The sequence below is a fragment of the Scyliorhinus torazame genome, chromosome 13, assembly GCF_047496885.1.
Source record: "Scyliorhinus torazame isolate Kashiwa2021f chromosome 13, sScyTor2.1, whole genome shotgun sequence".
Taxonomy (NCBI): domain Eukaryota; kingdom Metazoa; phylum Chordata; class Chondrichthyes; order Carcharhiniformes; family Scyliorhinidae; genus Scyliorhinus; species Scyliorhinus torazame.
The window spans coordinates 85,562,750-85,580,741 of record NC_092719.1 but is presented as its reverse complement, the minus strand read 5'-3'; the positions used below and the strand labels follow the sequence as shown (position 1 = coordinate 85,580,741).

Sequence of the window (17,992 nt, the reverse complement as noted above, 5' to 3'; positions counted from 1 at the left end):
ATCCGGAGCTGTGTGGGTCCTACAGGCCTATATCCCTATTGAATGTGGACGCCAAACTGTTGACCAACATTTTGTCCTTTAGGATTGAAGATTGTGTTCCGGTCGAGATTGGGGAGGACCAGACGGGGTTCGTTAAGGGAAGGCAGTTGGTGTCCAATGTAAGAAGGTTACTAAATGTGATCATGATGTCCCCAGAAGGTAGGGAGGTGGAGGTAGTGGTCGCAATGGACGCAGAGAAGGCCTTTGATCGAGTAGAATGGGAATATCTGTGGGAGGAACTGGGACGGTTCGGATTTGGGCGGGGCTTTATTGACTGGGTCAGGTTGCAGTATCAGGCTCCTCTGGCGAGCGTACGGACGAATAAGACGACATTGGACTATTTTAGGCGACACCGGGGGACGGGATGGGTGCCCCCTCTCCCACTGTTGTTCACGCTGGCCATAGAGCCGCTGGCAATTGCACTGAACATAGAATATAGAACATTACAGCGCAGTACAGGCCCTTCGACCCTCAATGTTGCGCCGACCTGTGAAACCACTCTAAAGCCCATCTACACTATTCCCTTATCGTCCATATGTCTATCCAATGACCATTTGAATGCCCTTAGTGTTGGCGAGTCCACTACTGTTGCAGGCAGGGCATTCCACGCCCTTACTACTCTCTGAGTAAAGAACCTACCTCTGACATCTGTCTTATATCTATCGCCCCTCAATTTAAAGCTATGTCCCCTCGTGCTAGACATCACCATCCGAGGAAAAAGGCTCTCACTGTCCACCCTATCCAATCCTCTGATCATCTTGTATGCCTCAATTAAGTCACCTCTTAACCTTCTTCTCTCTAACGAAAACAGCCTCAAGTCCCTCAGCCTTTCCTCATAAGATCTTCCCTCCATACCAGGCAACATTCTGGTAAATCTCCTCTACACCCTTTCCAATGCTTCCACATCCTTCCTATAATGCGGCGACCAGAATTGCACGCAATACTCCAAATGCGGCCGTACCAGAGTTTTGTACAGCTGCAACATGACCTCATGGCTCCGAAACTCAATCCCTCTACCAATAAAAGCTAACACACCGTACGCCTTCTTAACAACCCTCTCAACCTGGGTGGGAACTTTCAGGGATCTATGTACATGGACACCGAGATCTCTCTGCTCATCCACACTGCCAAGAATCTTACCATTAGCCCAGTACTCAGTCTTCCTGTTATTCCTTCCAAAATGAATCACCTCACACTTTTCTACATTAAACTCCATTTGCCACCTCTCAGCCCAGCACTGCAGCTTATCTATGTCCCTCTGTAAATTGTAACATCCTTCCGCACTGTCCACAACTCCACTAAAGTTAGTGTCATCTGCAAATTTATTCACCCATCCTTCTACACCCTCCTCCAGGTCATTTATAAAAATGACAAACAGCAGTGGCCCCAAAACAGATCCTTGTGATACACCACTAGTAACTGGACTCTAGTCTGAACATTTCCCATCAACCACCACCCTTTGTCTTCTTTCAGCTAGCCAATTTCTGATCCAAACTGCTAAACCACTCTGAATCCCATGCCTCTGTATTTTCTGCAGTAGCCTACCGTGGGGAACCTTATCAAACGCTTTACTGAAATCCATATACACCACATCAACTGCTTTACCCTCATCCACCTGTTTGGTCACCTTCTGAAAGAACTCAATAAGGTTTGTGAGGCACGACCTACCCTTCACAAAACCGTGTTGACTATCTCTAATCAAATTATTCCTTTCCAGATGATTATACATCCTATCTCTTATAAACCTTTCCAAGATTTTGCCCACAACAGAAGTAAGGCTCACTGGTCTACAGTTACCGGGGTTGTCTCTACTCCCCTTCTTGAACAAGGGGACAACATTTGCTATCCTCCAGTCTTCTGGCACTATTCCTGTAGACAAAGATGACTTCAAGATCAAAGCCAAAGACTCAGCAATCTCCTCCCTAGCTTCCCAGAGAATCCTAGGATAAATCCCATCCGGCCCAGGGAACTTGCCTGCTTTCACACTTTCCAGAATTGCTAACACTTCCTCCTTATGAACCTCAAGCCCTGCTAGTCTAGTAGCCTGAATCTCAGTATTCTCCTCAACAACATTGTCTTTTTCCTGTGTGAATACTGACGAAGAATATTCATTTAGCACCACTCCTATCTCCTCGGACTCCAAGCACAACTTCCCACTACTGTCCTTGACTGGCCCTCTTACCCTAGTCATTCTTTTATTCCTGACATATCTATAGAAAACTTTAGGGTTATCCTTGATCCTACCTGCCAAAGACTTCTCATGTCCCCTCCTGGCTCTTCCTAGCTCTCTCTTTAGGTCCTTCCTAGCTAACTTGTAACTCTCGAGCGCCCTAACTGAACCTTCATGCCTCATCTTTACATAAGCCTCCTTCTTCCTCTTGACAAATGTTTCGACTGCTTTAGTAAACCACGGTTCCCTCGCTCGACCACTTCCTCCCTGCCTGACAGGTACATACTTATCAAGGACACGCAGTAGCTGTTCCTTGAACAAGCTCCACATTTCCATTGTGCCCATCTCCTGCAGTTTTCCTCTCCATCCGATGCATTCTAAGTCTTGCCTCATCGCATCATAATTGCCTTTCCCCCAGATATAAGTCTTGCCCTGCGGTATATACCTATCCCTTTCCATCACTAAAGTAAACGTAATCGAATTGTGGTCACTATCACCAAAGTGCTCACCTACCTCCAAATCTAACACCTGTCCTGGTTCATTACCCAGTACCAAATCCAATATGGCCTCGCCTCTCGTTGGCCTATCTACATACTGTGTCAGGAAAGCCTCCTGCGCACATTGGACAAAAACGGACCCATCTAAAGTACTCGAACTATAGCGTTTCCAGTCAATATTTGGAAAGTTAAAGTCATAACAACTACCCTGTTGCTTTCGCTCCTATCCAGAATCATCTTTGCAAATTGAGAGCCTCAAGGGGCTGGAAGGGGTTGGTCTGGGGGGAGTGGAACACAGAGTCTCACTTTACGCAGACGACCTGCTCCTGTATATATCGGACCCAGTGGAGGGGATGGAAGAAATCATGAGGATTCTGGGGGAATTTGGCCGGTTTTCGGGGTACAAACTAAATATGGGGAAAAGTGAGATGTTTGCAATTCGGGCAAGGGAACAGGAGAGACGACTGGGGGAACTGCCGTTTAGAGTGGTAGGGGAAGGTTTAGGTATCTAGGCATCCAAGTGGCGCGGGAATGGGAACGATTGCACAAACTTAATCTGGCCCGTCTGGTGGACCAAATGAAGGACGATTTTCGGAGGTGGAACGCGCTCCCGTTGTCACTAGCTGGGAGGGTCCAGACGGTGAAGATGACGGTCCTTCAGAGATTCTGGTTTGTGTTCCAGTGTCTCCCCATCTTCATTCCGCGGACCTTTTTTAAACGGGTTAACAAAGTTATCACGAGCTTCGTATGGGCGGGCGAGTAAAAAAGGGGATGATTGAGCGGAGCCGGGGAGAGGGTGGGCTGGCGCTGCCAAACTTCAGTAACTATTATTGGGTGGCGAATATAGCCATGATCAGGAAGTGGGTGGTGGGGGGAGGGTCGGCATGGGAGCGTATGGAGGCGGCCTCATGTAAGGGCACCAGTTTGGGGGCGTTGATAACGGCGCCTCTGCCGTTCCTGTCGGCACGGTACCCCACCAGCCCCGTGGTGGTGGCAGCCCTCAGTCTGGGGGCAATGGAGGAAGCATGTGGGAGCGGAGGGAGCATCGGTCTGGTCTCCAATTTGTAATAATCACCGGTTTGCCGCGGGAGGGATGGAAGGGGGGTTTTGGAGATGGCAGAGAGCAGGAATTGAGAGGATGGGGGATATGTTTATAGAAGGGAGACTTCCTAGCTTGAGGGAGCTGGAGGAGAAATTTGGATTGACGGGGGGAAACAAATTTAGGTACCTGCAGGTGCGGGACTTCCTACGTAGACAGGTCTCAACCTTCCCGCTCCTACCACCAAGGGAGATTCAGAATAGGGTAGTTTCCAGAGAGTAGGTGGCAGAAGGGAAGGTTTCCGACATCAATAAGGAGCTCATGCGGTCAGAGGACACGCAGACTGAGGAGCTGAAGCGCAAGTGGGAGGAGGAGTTAGGAGGAGAGATAGAGGATGGTCTCTGGGTGGAAGCGTTGAGTAGTCAACGCGTCCACAACATGCGCCCGGCTCACCTGATACAGTTCAAGGTCGTTCACCGGGCTCACATGACAGTGGCCCGGATGAGCAATTTCTTTTGTGTAGAAGCTAGATGTGCAAGGTGTGCGGGGGGGCAAGCGAACCATGTCCACATGTTTTGGACATGCTCAAAGCTCAGGGGATTCTGGCAGGGGTTTGCAGACGTCATGTCCACAGTGTTAAAAACAAGGGTGGCACCGAGTCCGGAGGTGGCGATTTTCGGGGTGTCGGAAGGTCCGGGAATCCAGGAGGAGAAAGAGGCAAACGTTCTGGCCTTTGCTTCCCTAGTGGGCCGGAGACGGATATTATTAGCTTGGAGGGACTCAAAGCCGCTGAAGTTGGAGGACTGGCTATCGGACATGGCTAGCTTTCTCTGTTTGGAGAAAATCAAGTTCGCCTTGAGAGGTTCACTGTTAGGGTTCGCCCAGAGGTGGCAACCGTTCTTCGACTTCTTTGCAGAAACTGATGATATTTAAAATTCTACTTTCAAGTTTATATTACAAAATATAGCTTGTTTGACATTTCAGATTCTACCTTCATCCCAAGTGTATGTCACAATTATTTCACTCTATGGGAAGGTTTAATTTAAAATGAAAACATTCAATTCATTTTACTTCCTGGTTTGCGTTCTGTGAGAATATGTCGATGTAATTAGCTGCTTATGCGGTTTGATGACATCACAGTTGGATACCTTTGAGATCTTGACATGGCACCATATTCAAACTGACATTGAGAAACAGGAAATCCACATCATAGAGGTAGCTAGATCTTTATTGGTAGCTTTCTTTGAGCGTCTTTGTTTTGCATTTATGAAATACAGGTCCATGTCTCAAAAGAGACACTCACCTTTTCTAAGGCGAGCACAACCATTTAAGAGTGAAACCAGGAAACACTTTTCACACTAGGGTAATGGAAATCAGGAACTGTCTCCTTCAAAAGATTGTGGATGCTGGGCACAACTGATTTTTTTTAAGGACTGGGAACCATCTTTTATTGGTTAAGAGTATCAAGGGATATGCATCAAAGACTGGGAAATGAAGTTGAGCTAATGATCACAGCTCCAGGGTCCCAGATTAGATTCCGGCTTGGGTCACTGTCTGTGCGGAGTTTGCACATCCTCCCCGTGTGTGTGTGGGTTTCCTCCGGGTGCTCCGGTTTCCTCCCACAGTCCAAAGATGTGCAGGTTAGGTGGATTGGCCATGATAAATTGCCCTTAGTGTCCAAAATTGCCCTTAGTGTTGGGTGGGGTTACTGGGTTATGGGGATAGGGTGGAGGTGTTGACCTTGGGTAGGGTGCTCTTTCCAAAAGCTGGTGCAGACTCGATGGGCCGAATGGCCTCCTTCTGCACTGTAAATTCTGTGATAAACTGCGATCCAAGTAAATGGCAGAACAAGGCGTTGGATGATCTACTCCTGTTCCTGCAACTCTACACTGGTGATGCACATGTTAAATGTGGACCGAAGTATGACATCAGGAACTCAAATAGAACAGAATTTTAATATTCATCATGTCTTTACATACGTTATGCTGAATACATATCGTAGCAAATATGACTGATGCTGTTATTTACTCTGTGGCTGTTTTGTTTGTCCAGATGCATGGAAAACCTTCTCACTAACCAACTAATGAAGAATTAACATTAGATCTTCATTGTGGAGAGGGAAGCAAAATCTGAGGCTGGAATGATACCTTTTATAATCAAAAAAGTTTAAGTGAACATTTATTTTCTTTGCGATCTTTTCTGTTTCTTGGATGGAATTACCATTTTTTGGGCGTGTTCAGATCCAGTAATCTCTGATATGTCTGTCCTCAGACTGGCACTATTTCACTCAAAACTTATTTATTTATCTTTACCCCCTTTGTATTAGGTGCCTCAGTTTTCTCGCTAAGTGAAATTCAGTTGCAAAAGGATCCTGGCTACAGAACCTCATCGTATCCAGAGACAGGTAATATTTATTGTTTATGAAAATGCTCATTTGAAAAGAATTGCAGCACTTAGCTGATCTACTTCTACCCAAGAACCAACCTTCTCCTGCTTTTATATTGACGTCATATGCAAACCAGTTATTCAGGTGTGCATTTGGCCTCTTTTTTTAAAGAAAGCATTTTCGATTAAATGATTTTCTGTTTCCACACAAACTTTTAAAAATAAATTTAGAGTACCCCAATCATTCTTTCCAATTAAGGGGCAATTCACAGTAGCATAGTGGTTCGCCCTGTTGCTTCACAGCGCCAGAGCCCCGGGATCGATTCCCGCTTGGGTCACTGTCTGTGCTACTTGGATGCACGTTCTCTCCATGTGTGCGTGGGTTTCCGCCGGGTTCTCTGGTTTCCTCCCACATCCCGAAAGACGTGCTTGTTAGGTGAATTTGACATTCTGAATTCTTCGGAGGTGGAACCGGAGTGTGGCGACTAAGGGATTTTCACAGTAACTTCATGCAGTGTTAATGTCAGCCTACTTGTGACAATAACAAAGATTATTATTATTATTATTAGTGAGGCCAATCCACCTACCCTGCACATCTTTGGGTTGTGGGTGAGACCCATGCAGACACGGGGGAAATGTGCAAACTGCACGTGGACAATGACCTGGGGCTGGATTGAATCCGAGTGCTCAGCGCCATGAGGCAGCAGTGCTAATCATTGTTCGACCGTGCCACCCTGTTTCCACACAATAAAAACTTCTCAAATTGGTTTGGAGTGCCCCCCCACTTAACAGTTGGTAATTATGAGAGAGGGCTTTTAACTGAAATGAAGGAGAACCCCTTAGCTTACAGTAAAATATCCAATCCAACTGTTTATTAAATGCATTCATGGAATTTATGAGTCATTAGCAAGACCAGCATTTATTGCCCATCCTAATTGCCTTTGACAAACCATAACAGTTACACTCACATTGCTGTTCGGGCATGAATTATGGCATTTTGACCCAGTGAAATTGAAGGAACGGCAATATCTTTCCAGGTCAGAATGATGTATGATGTGGATGACAAGCAGTGGTGTTACCATCTCCCTACTGCCCTTTTCTTCATAGAATCCCTACAGTACAGAAGGAGGCCATTTGGCCATACAGTCTGCACTGACCCTTTGAAAGGCCACCATACCTAGGCCCAATCCCCCCTCCTATTTTTGCAACTCCACCCCAATTGGCAATTTAGCATGACCAATCCACCTAACCTGCACATCTTTGAACTGTAGGAGGAAACCGGAGCACCCAGAGGAAACCCACGCAGACACGGTTCTAGATGATAGATTTGGAGATGTGCTTTTGAGGGGCCTAGCTACAATGCATCCTGTAATACATGCAAATGGCTGCCATTGTTCACCAGTAGTGGGTCCCGTAAATGTATACGGTCATGAATGGCTTGTCAATCAAACCGACTGCTTTGTCTTGGATGGTATTAAGCTTCTTGAGTGTTATTGGAGCTACACTCATCCAGGGAAATGTATAGTATTCCATCACACTCTTTACCTTGTCGATGGTGGACAGCCTTTGTGGAGTCAGCAGGCGAGTAGTTTACTACAGAATTATCATCTTTGACTTACTCTTGCAGCCTCAGTATTTTTGTGACTGGTCCAGTTAAGTTTCTGGTCAGTAGTCTACCTATGATGTTGATGGTGGAGTTTCCAGCTTTGCTAATGCTGTTGAATCTCGAGGGAAGGTGATTCAAATCTATCTTGTTGGGGATGGTCATTGTCTGGCACTTGGTGTGGCGCAAAAGTTACTTGCCACTTATTAGCCCAGGCAATTTAGGTATCCTCCTACATGTGGATAAGGACCACATCTGCCGACAATCCCTTGTGGAGGAGGATGATTCTTGCACAGGGCTGGGTTGAAGTGGGATGGAAGTGCTGGTTGTAGGCTCGTGGATGGTTTTTGATCCCTATCTAAGTTTGCGGATGGTTTTTGATCCCTATCTTAGCAGGATCTCCCACAATGAAAACATTGGTTGCCAGTCGGCTGGCTCAATAGCTGTCCTCTCTTTCTGTGTGTCTTACGTTTTCTCTTGCGTGGTTGCTATTATTGATTGGAAAGTCTTCACTATTTTTGAAGATGAATCGTCATTTTGTCCACAGTTGGGCATCTGTTTCCCATGTGTTGATAGTCTTTGTGGAGACTTTGAGATTGCCTTTGAAACATTTCCTTTGGCCCCCGTGTGAAGGTGGGATCAGGGTATTGAACTTGATGAACAGCCATGACCATAATGAATGGTGGTGCAGACTCCTGTTTGACCTGATGTCATATGACCCAGGGTCAATGTTGAGGACTCCCAGGGCCACTTCCTCCTGACTGTATAGCACTGTGGTGCCACCTCTGGTGGATTAGTCCTGCCTGTGAGACAGGGCATAACGAGGGATAGTAATGGAGGAATCCAGGACATTGACAGAAAGGCATAATTCTGTAAGTCTGATGATGACAGGCTTGACTAGTCTGTGGGGACAATAATAATCGCTTATTGTCACAAGTAGGCCTCAATGAAGTTACTGTGAAAAGCCCCTAGACACCACATCCCAGCGCCTGTCCGGGGAGGCCGGTACGGGAATTGAACCTACGCTGCTGGCATTGTTCTGCTTTGCAAGCCAGCTACTAGCCCACTACGCTAAACCAGCCCCTCCATCTCTCCATCTTCGCACAACTCTTCAGATGTTAGTGAGGAGGACTGTAAGGTTGATTTGACTACATGTTTTGCTAAATTATCAGACTGCCTATCCAACAACCAATACTGGCTTGGCAAAGATTTCCTCAAATTAAATATTTAGAATACTGAAGCCATTTTCTTTGGTTCTCTCTCCGTAAACTGTTCCTTAGCTAGCTACTCCCTCCCCCAGCAACTGTCTGAGACTAAACCAGACTGTTTGAACCTTTGTCATGTTTGAACCCGAACTGAGCACCCAACCACATATTGGTACTTACAGTTAGACAAATTGTTTCCCACATCCATAACATCGCACATCTTCTCCCTTGCCTCAGCTCATCTGCTGCTAAATTGGTGCGTTTGATACCTCCTGACTTAACTGTTACATCAGATGCCTGGCTGGCCTCCTCTCTTGAACTCTCCACAAATTTGAGGTCACCCAAAACGCTGCTTGCACTCAAAGTCAGTATACCACTCCCCCTGTGTTTGCTGATAAACATTGGCTCCCGGTCAAGCAACGGCTTGATTTTAAAATTCTCATTTGTTTTTTCAATTCCCTCCCTTGCCTCACCCTTCTCTATCTCTTCAGTCTCCTCCAACCTCACAGCGGCCCAAGATTGCTACACTTTTCTAATTCTGGCCTCTTGAGCGTCCCTGATTTTAATCACTCCACCATTGGTGGTCTTGCCTTCAGCTGTCTAGGCCCTGAAGCTCTGGAATACCCTCCTTAAACTTCACTGTTCTACTTTTCTTTCTTCCTTTATGACACTCCTTAAAACCTGCCTCTTGAGCAAAACCTTTGGTTATCTGTCCTAATATCAATTTGTAACACTCCTGTGGAACCTTGGGGTCATTTTTCTTCTATTAATTGCGCTATGTTGTGTGCCTTTATAGTATCCAGTGCCGGGTTGATTCTCTCATTTGACATTTTGTAAACCGTATGATACAATGGAGTGGTTTGCTAGGCCATTTCAGAGGGCAGTTAAGAGTTAACCACATTGCTGTGGGTCTGGAGTCACATGTCGGTAAGACCAGGTATGGACGGCAGATTTCATTCCCTTAGCAACATTAGTGAATCAGATTGGGTTTTATAATAACCCAATAGTTTCATGGTCACCATTACCGATATGTTTATTTTTCACAATTCTACCCAAATTTATTCACAAACATAATGAAACAGTTATTCTCCCCAAATTATTGGATTTGTTTATTGTCGTGTGTACCGAGGTACAGTGAAAAGTAATTTTCTGCGTGCAGCTCAGACAGATTATTCCGTACATGAAAAGAAAGTGCATCGGGTAAAAAAAAAAATACACAATGTAAATACATAGACACAGGCATCGAGTGCAGCATACAGGAGTACAGTACTACTCAGTAGAGAAGATGTGTGAAGAGATCAGATCGGTCCATAAGAGGGTGGTTTAGGAGTCTGATAACAGTGGGGAAGAAGCTGTTAAGATTCTAATACTACCCATGTCGATGAACTGGATGGAGCTGCGGGTCCAATCCTCTAAGCCTCAGTCGTCTCAGGGCCGTGTCTCTGAGAAGGTGGGTCTCGTACACCTATTTCGTCAGTTCTCTGATCCGCCATAGAGTCCTCTCGGCTGCGTCAAGTCTTTGCCCTGATATTATCGTTTTATTCCATATAAATTTAATTCCTTGAATTAAAGTTCCCTACGTGCCATGGTAGGATTTGAGCTCAAGTTTCTGGAATGTTACTCCTGGCCTCTGGATTAATAGTCCAGTAACAACATAACCATGCTATGATTCCCATTTTGCTTTATTTAGCCTTAATAATGTTCAAAAATTAGCTTTAGGGAAAACGCCAAATGCAATTCCAAACAGAAGAAGAAACACTATCCCTGTTTGTAACATTACCCAGGTATCAGCAACATGATAAAGCATGCAATAAAGGAACATCTGTAATTATGGGTGATTTTAATCTGCATATACTTTGGGCAAATCAAATTAGCCACAATACCTTGGAGGAGGAAATCCTGGAGTGTATACGGGATGGTTTTCTGGATCAATACATGAGGGGGCAGGCTACCCTAGACTGGGTACTGTTTATGAGAACGGAATCATTGGCAATCTAGTTGTGCGAGACCCCTTGGGGGTGAGTGACTATAATATGATAGAATTTTTCATTGAGATGGAGAGTGTAGTAGTTGATTCTGAGACTAAGTCCTTGAATCTTCATAAAGGAAACTACGATTATATGAGGCATGAGTTGGCTTTGATCGATTGGGAGGCGTTACTTAACGGAATGACAGTGGGAACTTCGGGTGGCGACATGTAGGTGGAGGTCAAACATTGGGTGGCTTCTACTAGAGCTTTCGCTTTTTGGCCCTATTCACCCACATGTGGAGGGAAAATTTTATATGATCGATCTCTAGAAACATTGCAGCAACTAAAGAATGTCGAAAACCCCGAAGAAGAATATGGGGCGAAAAGGTGCGAGCAATAGTCCGTCCGAGAGCTTGAGTTTGGTGCAGAGTTCTGAGAGAGGAAAGATGATGTGAGCAAGCTTGCTGGGTGGGGCTACGCCCATTACAGTGAACATGCTGGCTGAGATGATGTGTTGACCAGCTGTTCGCCAAACATCAGAAGGAGATGATGGTCTCGCTCAAGGAGTTGGCAGATGATGCGCTGGCCCCGATAAAAGAAGCTTTGGGAAAGATGTCAATGGCAATGCAGGAGCAAGGAGAGGTGTTGAAGGTGAGGGTGGAGGGGAGAGAAGGCATTGTCACGGCACAGCGACCAGTTCACATCAATGGGTGAGGAGCTGTGGAGGAGAATAACAAAGGACCCAAGTGGAAGACCTGGAGAACAGGTCACGATGGCAGAATCTGCAGATTGTCGGATTGCCTAAGGGGCTGGAAGGCTGGTGGCCAATGGAGTATTTTGCGGTGATTTTCGCCAAGTTTGGGTGGGGGGAGGGGGGGGGAAGATCCCCTCCTTCTATGAGCTGAATAGGGCTCATCAGTCGCTCCATCCTAAGCTGAAGGCGAATGAACCACCAAGAGCTGTGATAGTCTGCTTTTATAGCATCGAGGTGAAGGAGAAAGTGTTGAGATGGGCAAAGCAGAATCGAGGGATGAGGTGCGAAGGTAATGGATTTGTATATCCAACATCTCGCGGAAGAGCTGGCAAGATGACGGGGGGCCTTTGGAAGGGTGATGGCAGTGTTGTACAAGAGCAACGTGCGGTATGAAGTGGTCTACCCAGCGAAGTTAAGAGTTACAGGGACTATTACTTTGAGATGGCAGTGGAGATGTTCATGAAGGTTGAAGGACTGGGACTGAACTCAGTTTGGAGTTCGTAATTTCTTCAAGGGTGTGATTGAGAGGGGATGGTTTGGGGCATAGGGTTAATAATATGTTTGGATTTGTTTCAGGGTCTGTTTTGGGATGATTGGAAAGTCTGATGTGGGGGAGCCTTTATCTTGTTTTTTTTGGTATTTGACATGTTGGAGGTAGGATGCTCTCACAGGGACCACCTCGCTAGCTAACGCAAGTTGGTTAGTGAATGGGAGCAAGGTGGGGGAGAGACCGCGGCGTCTGAACATGTGTGGGTGGGCTTTGATGGACCTGGGAGATGCGACTGATTGGGTGGGGGGGGGGGGGGGGGGTAGTGGTTTTGAGGAGGTGGATGGGGGGGTTCTGGGAAGGGGGAAAGGCAGTTGACTGATGGTGACGAGGGGTAGGGTTGGGGTCCTGCTCGCTGGGTGGGGCATGGGGCAGTGATCATGATTGACAGGAGGGGGGGGGGGGTGAGAAACCCCCGGTCCGTATGGTATCATGGGACCTGCAAGAGTTGGTGGTAGCGCCAGAGCAGGTGAACAAGACATCTGAGGAATATTATAGAAAGTTGTAGGTCGGAGCCCCCTGTGGACGAGTCTGATATGAGGGATTTTTTGGGGGGCTTGGAGTGTCTGAGAGGAGGAGAGGGCAGGGCTGGAAGAGCCAGTGGGGATGGAGGTGGTTCAGGTGGCCAAAGGGAAGATGCAAACAGGCAAACCACCGGGGCCGGATGGGTTCCGTTGGACTTTTATAAAAATGTCTGGATAGGTTTGCGCCACTGTTAGTGGAGATATTTGTGGATGCTATGGCTGAAGGTGCACTCCTGGAGATGATGGAACAGGTATCCATTTCATTGTTGTTAAAAAAAGGATAAGGACCCAGTGGAGTGTGGGTTGTCTAGGCCAATATCTCTGCTAATTGTGGATGCCAAGATCCTGACCACTGTGTTAATGCTTAGGTTTGAGGCGAGTGCCCCCTGCAGATGATTGGGGAAGATCAGATTGGGTTCGTAAAGGGTAGGCAGTTGTCTTTGAACGTGCGGCGTTTGTTAAATGTGCTGCTCTCTCCAGCAGAAGGGAGAGTGGTGGTGGTGGCCCTGGATGCGGAGAAAGCATTTGACCATGTAGAGTGGAGCGATTTGTTTGCAGTGTTAGAGAGGTTTGGGATTGGGCCTAGGTTTGTGGCATGGGTCAAATTGTTGTATAGGGAACCGAAAGTGAGTGTGCGCACGAATGAGGTGAATTTGGGGTATTTCTAGTTAGAGGAGCGAGGCAGAGGTTCCCTCCTGTTATGCGCTGGCGTTAGAGCCCTTGGCATTGTGCTGAGGTGCTCAGATCAGTGGAAGGTGATAATGAGGGAGGGGGGGGGGGGGGGGCGGTTGGGTGGTGGAGCATTGGGTGTCTTTGTATGCCGATAATTTGTTGTTGTACATCTCCAACCCAGCTTCTACAGTGGGGGATATAATGGGGCTGCTTAGGAGATTTCGGGATTTTTCAGGTTATAAATTGAATCTGGAAAAGAGTGAGTGTTTTCTGGTATCTTCTCCAGGGCGGGAGCTGGTTTGGGGGGTTTGCTGTTTCGGGTGGCAAATACCCACTTTAGGTATTTGGGAGTGCAGGTGGCTCGAGATTGGGCATGTAAATTGAATTTCACGAGCTTGGTGGGAAGGATAAGGGCATATTTGCGGAGCGAAAAAGGTCAGTGGTGGTGAATGTAGGTCCCTTACAGTCAGAAACAGGGGAATTTATAATGGAGAACAAAGAAATGGCTGGCCAACTAAATACATACTTTGGTTCTGTCTTCACAAAGTAGGTCACAAAAAAACATACCAGAAATGTTGGAAACACAAGATTTAGTGAGAGAGAGGAACTGAAGGAGATCAGTATTAGTAGAGAAATGGTGGTGGAGAAATTGATGGGATTGGAGGTCGATAAATCCCCAGGGCCTGATGATCTACATTGCAGAATGCTTAAGTAAGTGAATCGATTAGGATTGTATTCGCTGGAGTTTAGAAGAATGAGGGGGGATCTCATAGAAATCTATAAAATTCTAGCAGGCCTGGACAGGATAGATGCAGGAAGGATATTCCCGATGGTGGGTGTGTCCAGAGCCATAGATCACAGCATGAGGATACGGTGTAGACCATTTAGGACAGAGATGAGGAGAAATGTCTTCACCCTGAGAGTGGTCGACCTGTGGAATTCGTTACCACAGGAAGTAGTTGAGGCCAAAACATTGATTGTTTTCAAGAAGCAGTTAGATATAGTACTTCAGGGCAAAGGGGATCAAAGGGTACGGGGGGAAAGCAGGATTAGGCTATTGAGTTGGATGATCAGCCATGATAATGAATGGCGGAGCAGGCTGGAGGACCGAATGGCCTCCTGCTCCATTTTCTATGTTTCTATGGTTTTAAATCCCGAGCCTCTTCTGAAAGTCTATGGCCAGTTGCTTACGCAGCTAGCCTGGCAACAGGAGCAGGATGTTGGGTAAGGGAGTCCACTGCCAGGGTCCAAAAAATCAGAACAGGCATGTTTTGAGGGGCAGGTGTCTTGATCAATGAGTGAGTCCAGTACAGGCAGTCCTAAAGTTCATCATGGAGCGCAAGGAAAACTCCTGCTGCTTGCTTCTTTCTACATGGATAGTTAAAGAAAGTAAGTTACCTAATTGTTTCTCTGCTGGTTCCAATTCTTCCTCCTGTCACACTCACCTGGTGCAAAAGCTTATAACATACTGGTTAAAATAGCTATTGGGCCACCGTCTTGTCATTTGAGCTCACCTGGTTCATTTGAAAAACATCTACCACTGGTTTTCAACAGTTTACCTTCCCTCCTGTTTAGAGGAACAAGTTAAAAATAAATAAACTGGGAAAGGAATGAGATATCAGCATTTAAGTAACCCGAGCAATTTGTTAAATTGATTCCTATTGTGTCACTGACCATATACAATTTATATTATTTCTAACTAGAAGACTCTACTTTTGAATCAGTGACCTGGTGCCTCAACAAAAAAAATCCTATTGCATTCAATAGCAGAACTAGCTTCAAACAGGTGCATCACTTCAGGAAAGCTATCTCTGGGCTCATTCCCAAATTTGCTTCCAAGTGCCCAGGCAGAGATTGTTGCTATAAATCATAAAATATATTGTTTTTAAATCTCATATTTATTCATTAGCAATTTTTTCAATGTTTAAGCAAGGGTAATTTTAAGGGGATGCAAGTTCAAAAGAATCCATTATGTATGATTCTGACTTCCGTTATACATACAAAATTGTCAGTTATTGTTCTTTGTGACCCTCATGCATGCATCATAAGGTGATAGATGAAATACTGATAGTGCAACAACTTGCCTGCCATCAAACTGGTTTCAATGCATTTTTCTTTATTTTCCAGCACATGGGAAAAACAGAAGACAGAGTATGCTGTTCTAGGCTATCTTGCAAAATAATAGACTTGAGTTCCATTGGCTTGCCATTTACATCACAGTTACCCAGGATTTTGATTTGAAGACAACAATTTCCATAAGTTAGAGTGGATCATAACTTGAATATCCATAAGTTAGAGTGGATCATAACTTGAATATGAACGTGTCTCCTTTACTGCCCTTCTTGCGATGTAGTCTTTTATTCTGATGTGTAGATTGTTTAATATTCGCAAATCAATGAGACGTGTGTGTGGAAATATATATATGTGTAATACTGTGTATGTACATATATACATTTACACATGTACACAAACAGAAAAAAAGTTTTATGGTTCACCTTTGTTGTTTTAGAGCCAGTGGTTACAGCTGCTGTTGTAACTTTAGCTGCAGTTTTGTACAGTACTGGAAACAAAGTGCTTATTTATTAGGAATCATTGCTGCTAAACGACTACTGTCCATAAACCACATTGTGGTGTTATAGCGGAAAATGTGAGTGGCTTGTAGCATGTGAATGCATCTGTTTCTTCTAATAACTATTTCCAGCATTTTACAGATTTTCTCATTGTATTTAGTTACACGTTCTCTTTAATGGGCTCACTGGGCTAAATCACTGGTTTTTAAAGCAGACCCAGGCAGGCCAGCAGCATGGTTCAATTCCCGTACCAGCCTCCCCGAACAGGTGCCGGAATGTGGCTTTTCACAGTAACTTCATTGAAGCCTACTCATGGCAAGCGATTTTCATTTCATTTTCAATATTTACAGAGCCCCACCTTTAAAAATAGAATTGTGATGAGGAACCTTGCACCCTCTATGCTCAGAGTGAACATTTAAATTTGTTTTGAAATCTTGTGTGGCCAACAGGGAAACTGATTAGTGTTTTTAAAAAAATCTATTTAAGGAATTCAGCATCAAATCTGCCTTTTCATTACTAAAGATTAGCAAATTCATTGAACCTATTGTTTCCATGTCACTTTATGAAGACATGGAAATTTTGATGGTTCAATTTTATATCTGATCTTTGCTGTTACACCTGCATCAATTTGTAATGATTTCACTACAGAACTTATGTATCTCAGTGAGTATCATAAGTAGGCTTTTGTTAAAAGTAACAGTATTTGTACGTATGTTTGCCTTTCTAAATAATGGTTTTAGTGGACCTACATTTTAGGATTACTGTTAATATATAATTGTTTAAAAAATCAGATTTGTAGCAAATGCAAATAATCATTGATGACATTTTTTCCTGGACTTTTACTGTAAACTTATTCAGGGTCCTATCATTTTCATAAATTTACATAGTTATTTAACAGTGTTAAGAATATTTTGTATGTTTAATTTTATTTGTGAACTGTGATGATGGCATGTTGTAAAATTGTTTACTTGTATTTTGTGTTGCTTGTGACTGATTTTAATTGGAATTTTGTAAGAAGAAAATGGAAACAGATTCATTGGTAACATTGTACATTGGACCACTACTGTTCATCAAAATTATTCCAGGCTGAGATCGATATATCTAACTAAAACTGCTGTGCTATTTCTGACTGACAGTGCTATTTTTTTGAAAGTATGAATATTACAGTGATTCCTTGTTTTAACTGATCATTGTTTTTTGTGGCCTATTGTGTGACCTGTTCTGGTTTCTGAAACTAAAGCGTTGCTGCAGTCAATGATGATGATTGGTCAAATTCACTTCAAGCCTACTGACACCTATGGCTATCTCAACTGCACTTCTTGCTGGAAGGAGTCTCTTCCATTCTCCCAGTTTCGCCTTCTCCATCGCATGCCACTTTCCATACCAGTGCTTCGGATATATCTTTTTTCTTTTTAATCTTTCACAGGAAGTAGGTGTCACTGGCTCGACTAGCATTTATTGATCATTTGTAATTGCCTTTCAGATGGTGGTGATGAGGTGCCTTCTTGAAGCACTGCAGTACACCCACAGTACTGTTAGGAAGGGGGTCCAGGATTTTGCAACACCAATATATTTCCTTCTAGGAGGTAGAGGTCACGGGTTTGGAAGATACCGTCAAAGGAGCCTTAGTGAGTTGCTGCAGTGCAGTGCATCTTTTAGATGTGTCACTGTGCACCGATGGTGGAGCGAGTGGATGTTGCTGGTGATGGACGGGATGCCAATCTGGGGGCTGCTTTAGAAACACACAAAATAGGAAAAGAGGAGGCCATTCGGCCCTTTGAGCCTGGTTTGCCATTCATTAGGATCATGGCTGATCATCCAAATCACTAGCCTGATCCCGCCTTCCTCCCATGTCCTTTGATCCCTTTCTCTCCAAAAGCTATGTTTAACTCCTTCTTAAAAACATAGTGTTTTGGCCCCAACTGCTTTCAGTGGTCGAGAATTCCATTTGCCGACCACTCTCTCTGGGTGAAGACATTTCTCCTCATCACAGTCCTAAATGAGTGACCCCATATCCT

General features: G+C 44.9%; 1 protein-coding gene across 1 annotated transcript in view; it reads left to right on the top strand.

Moving 5' to 3' along the window:
• cdk17 (cyclin dependent kinase 17) overlaps positions 1 to 17,161 on the top strand; it is a 334,713-nt gene extending 317,552 nt beyond the window's left edge. The window contains 2 exon segments of the mRNA XM_072471934.1: positions 6,072 to 6,149; positions 15,532 to 17,161. Of these exon segments, the coding sequence (XP_072328035.1) occupies positions 6,072 to 6,149; positions 15,532 to 15,569 (116 nt within the window). The 3' untranslated portion in view covers positions 15,570 to 17,161.
• Positions 17,162 to 17,992: the final 831 nt, after the last annotated feature.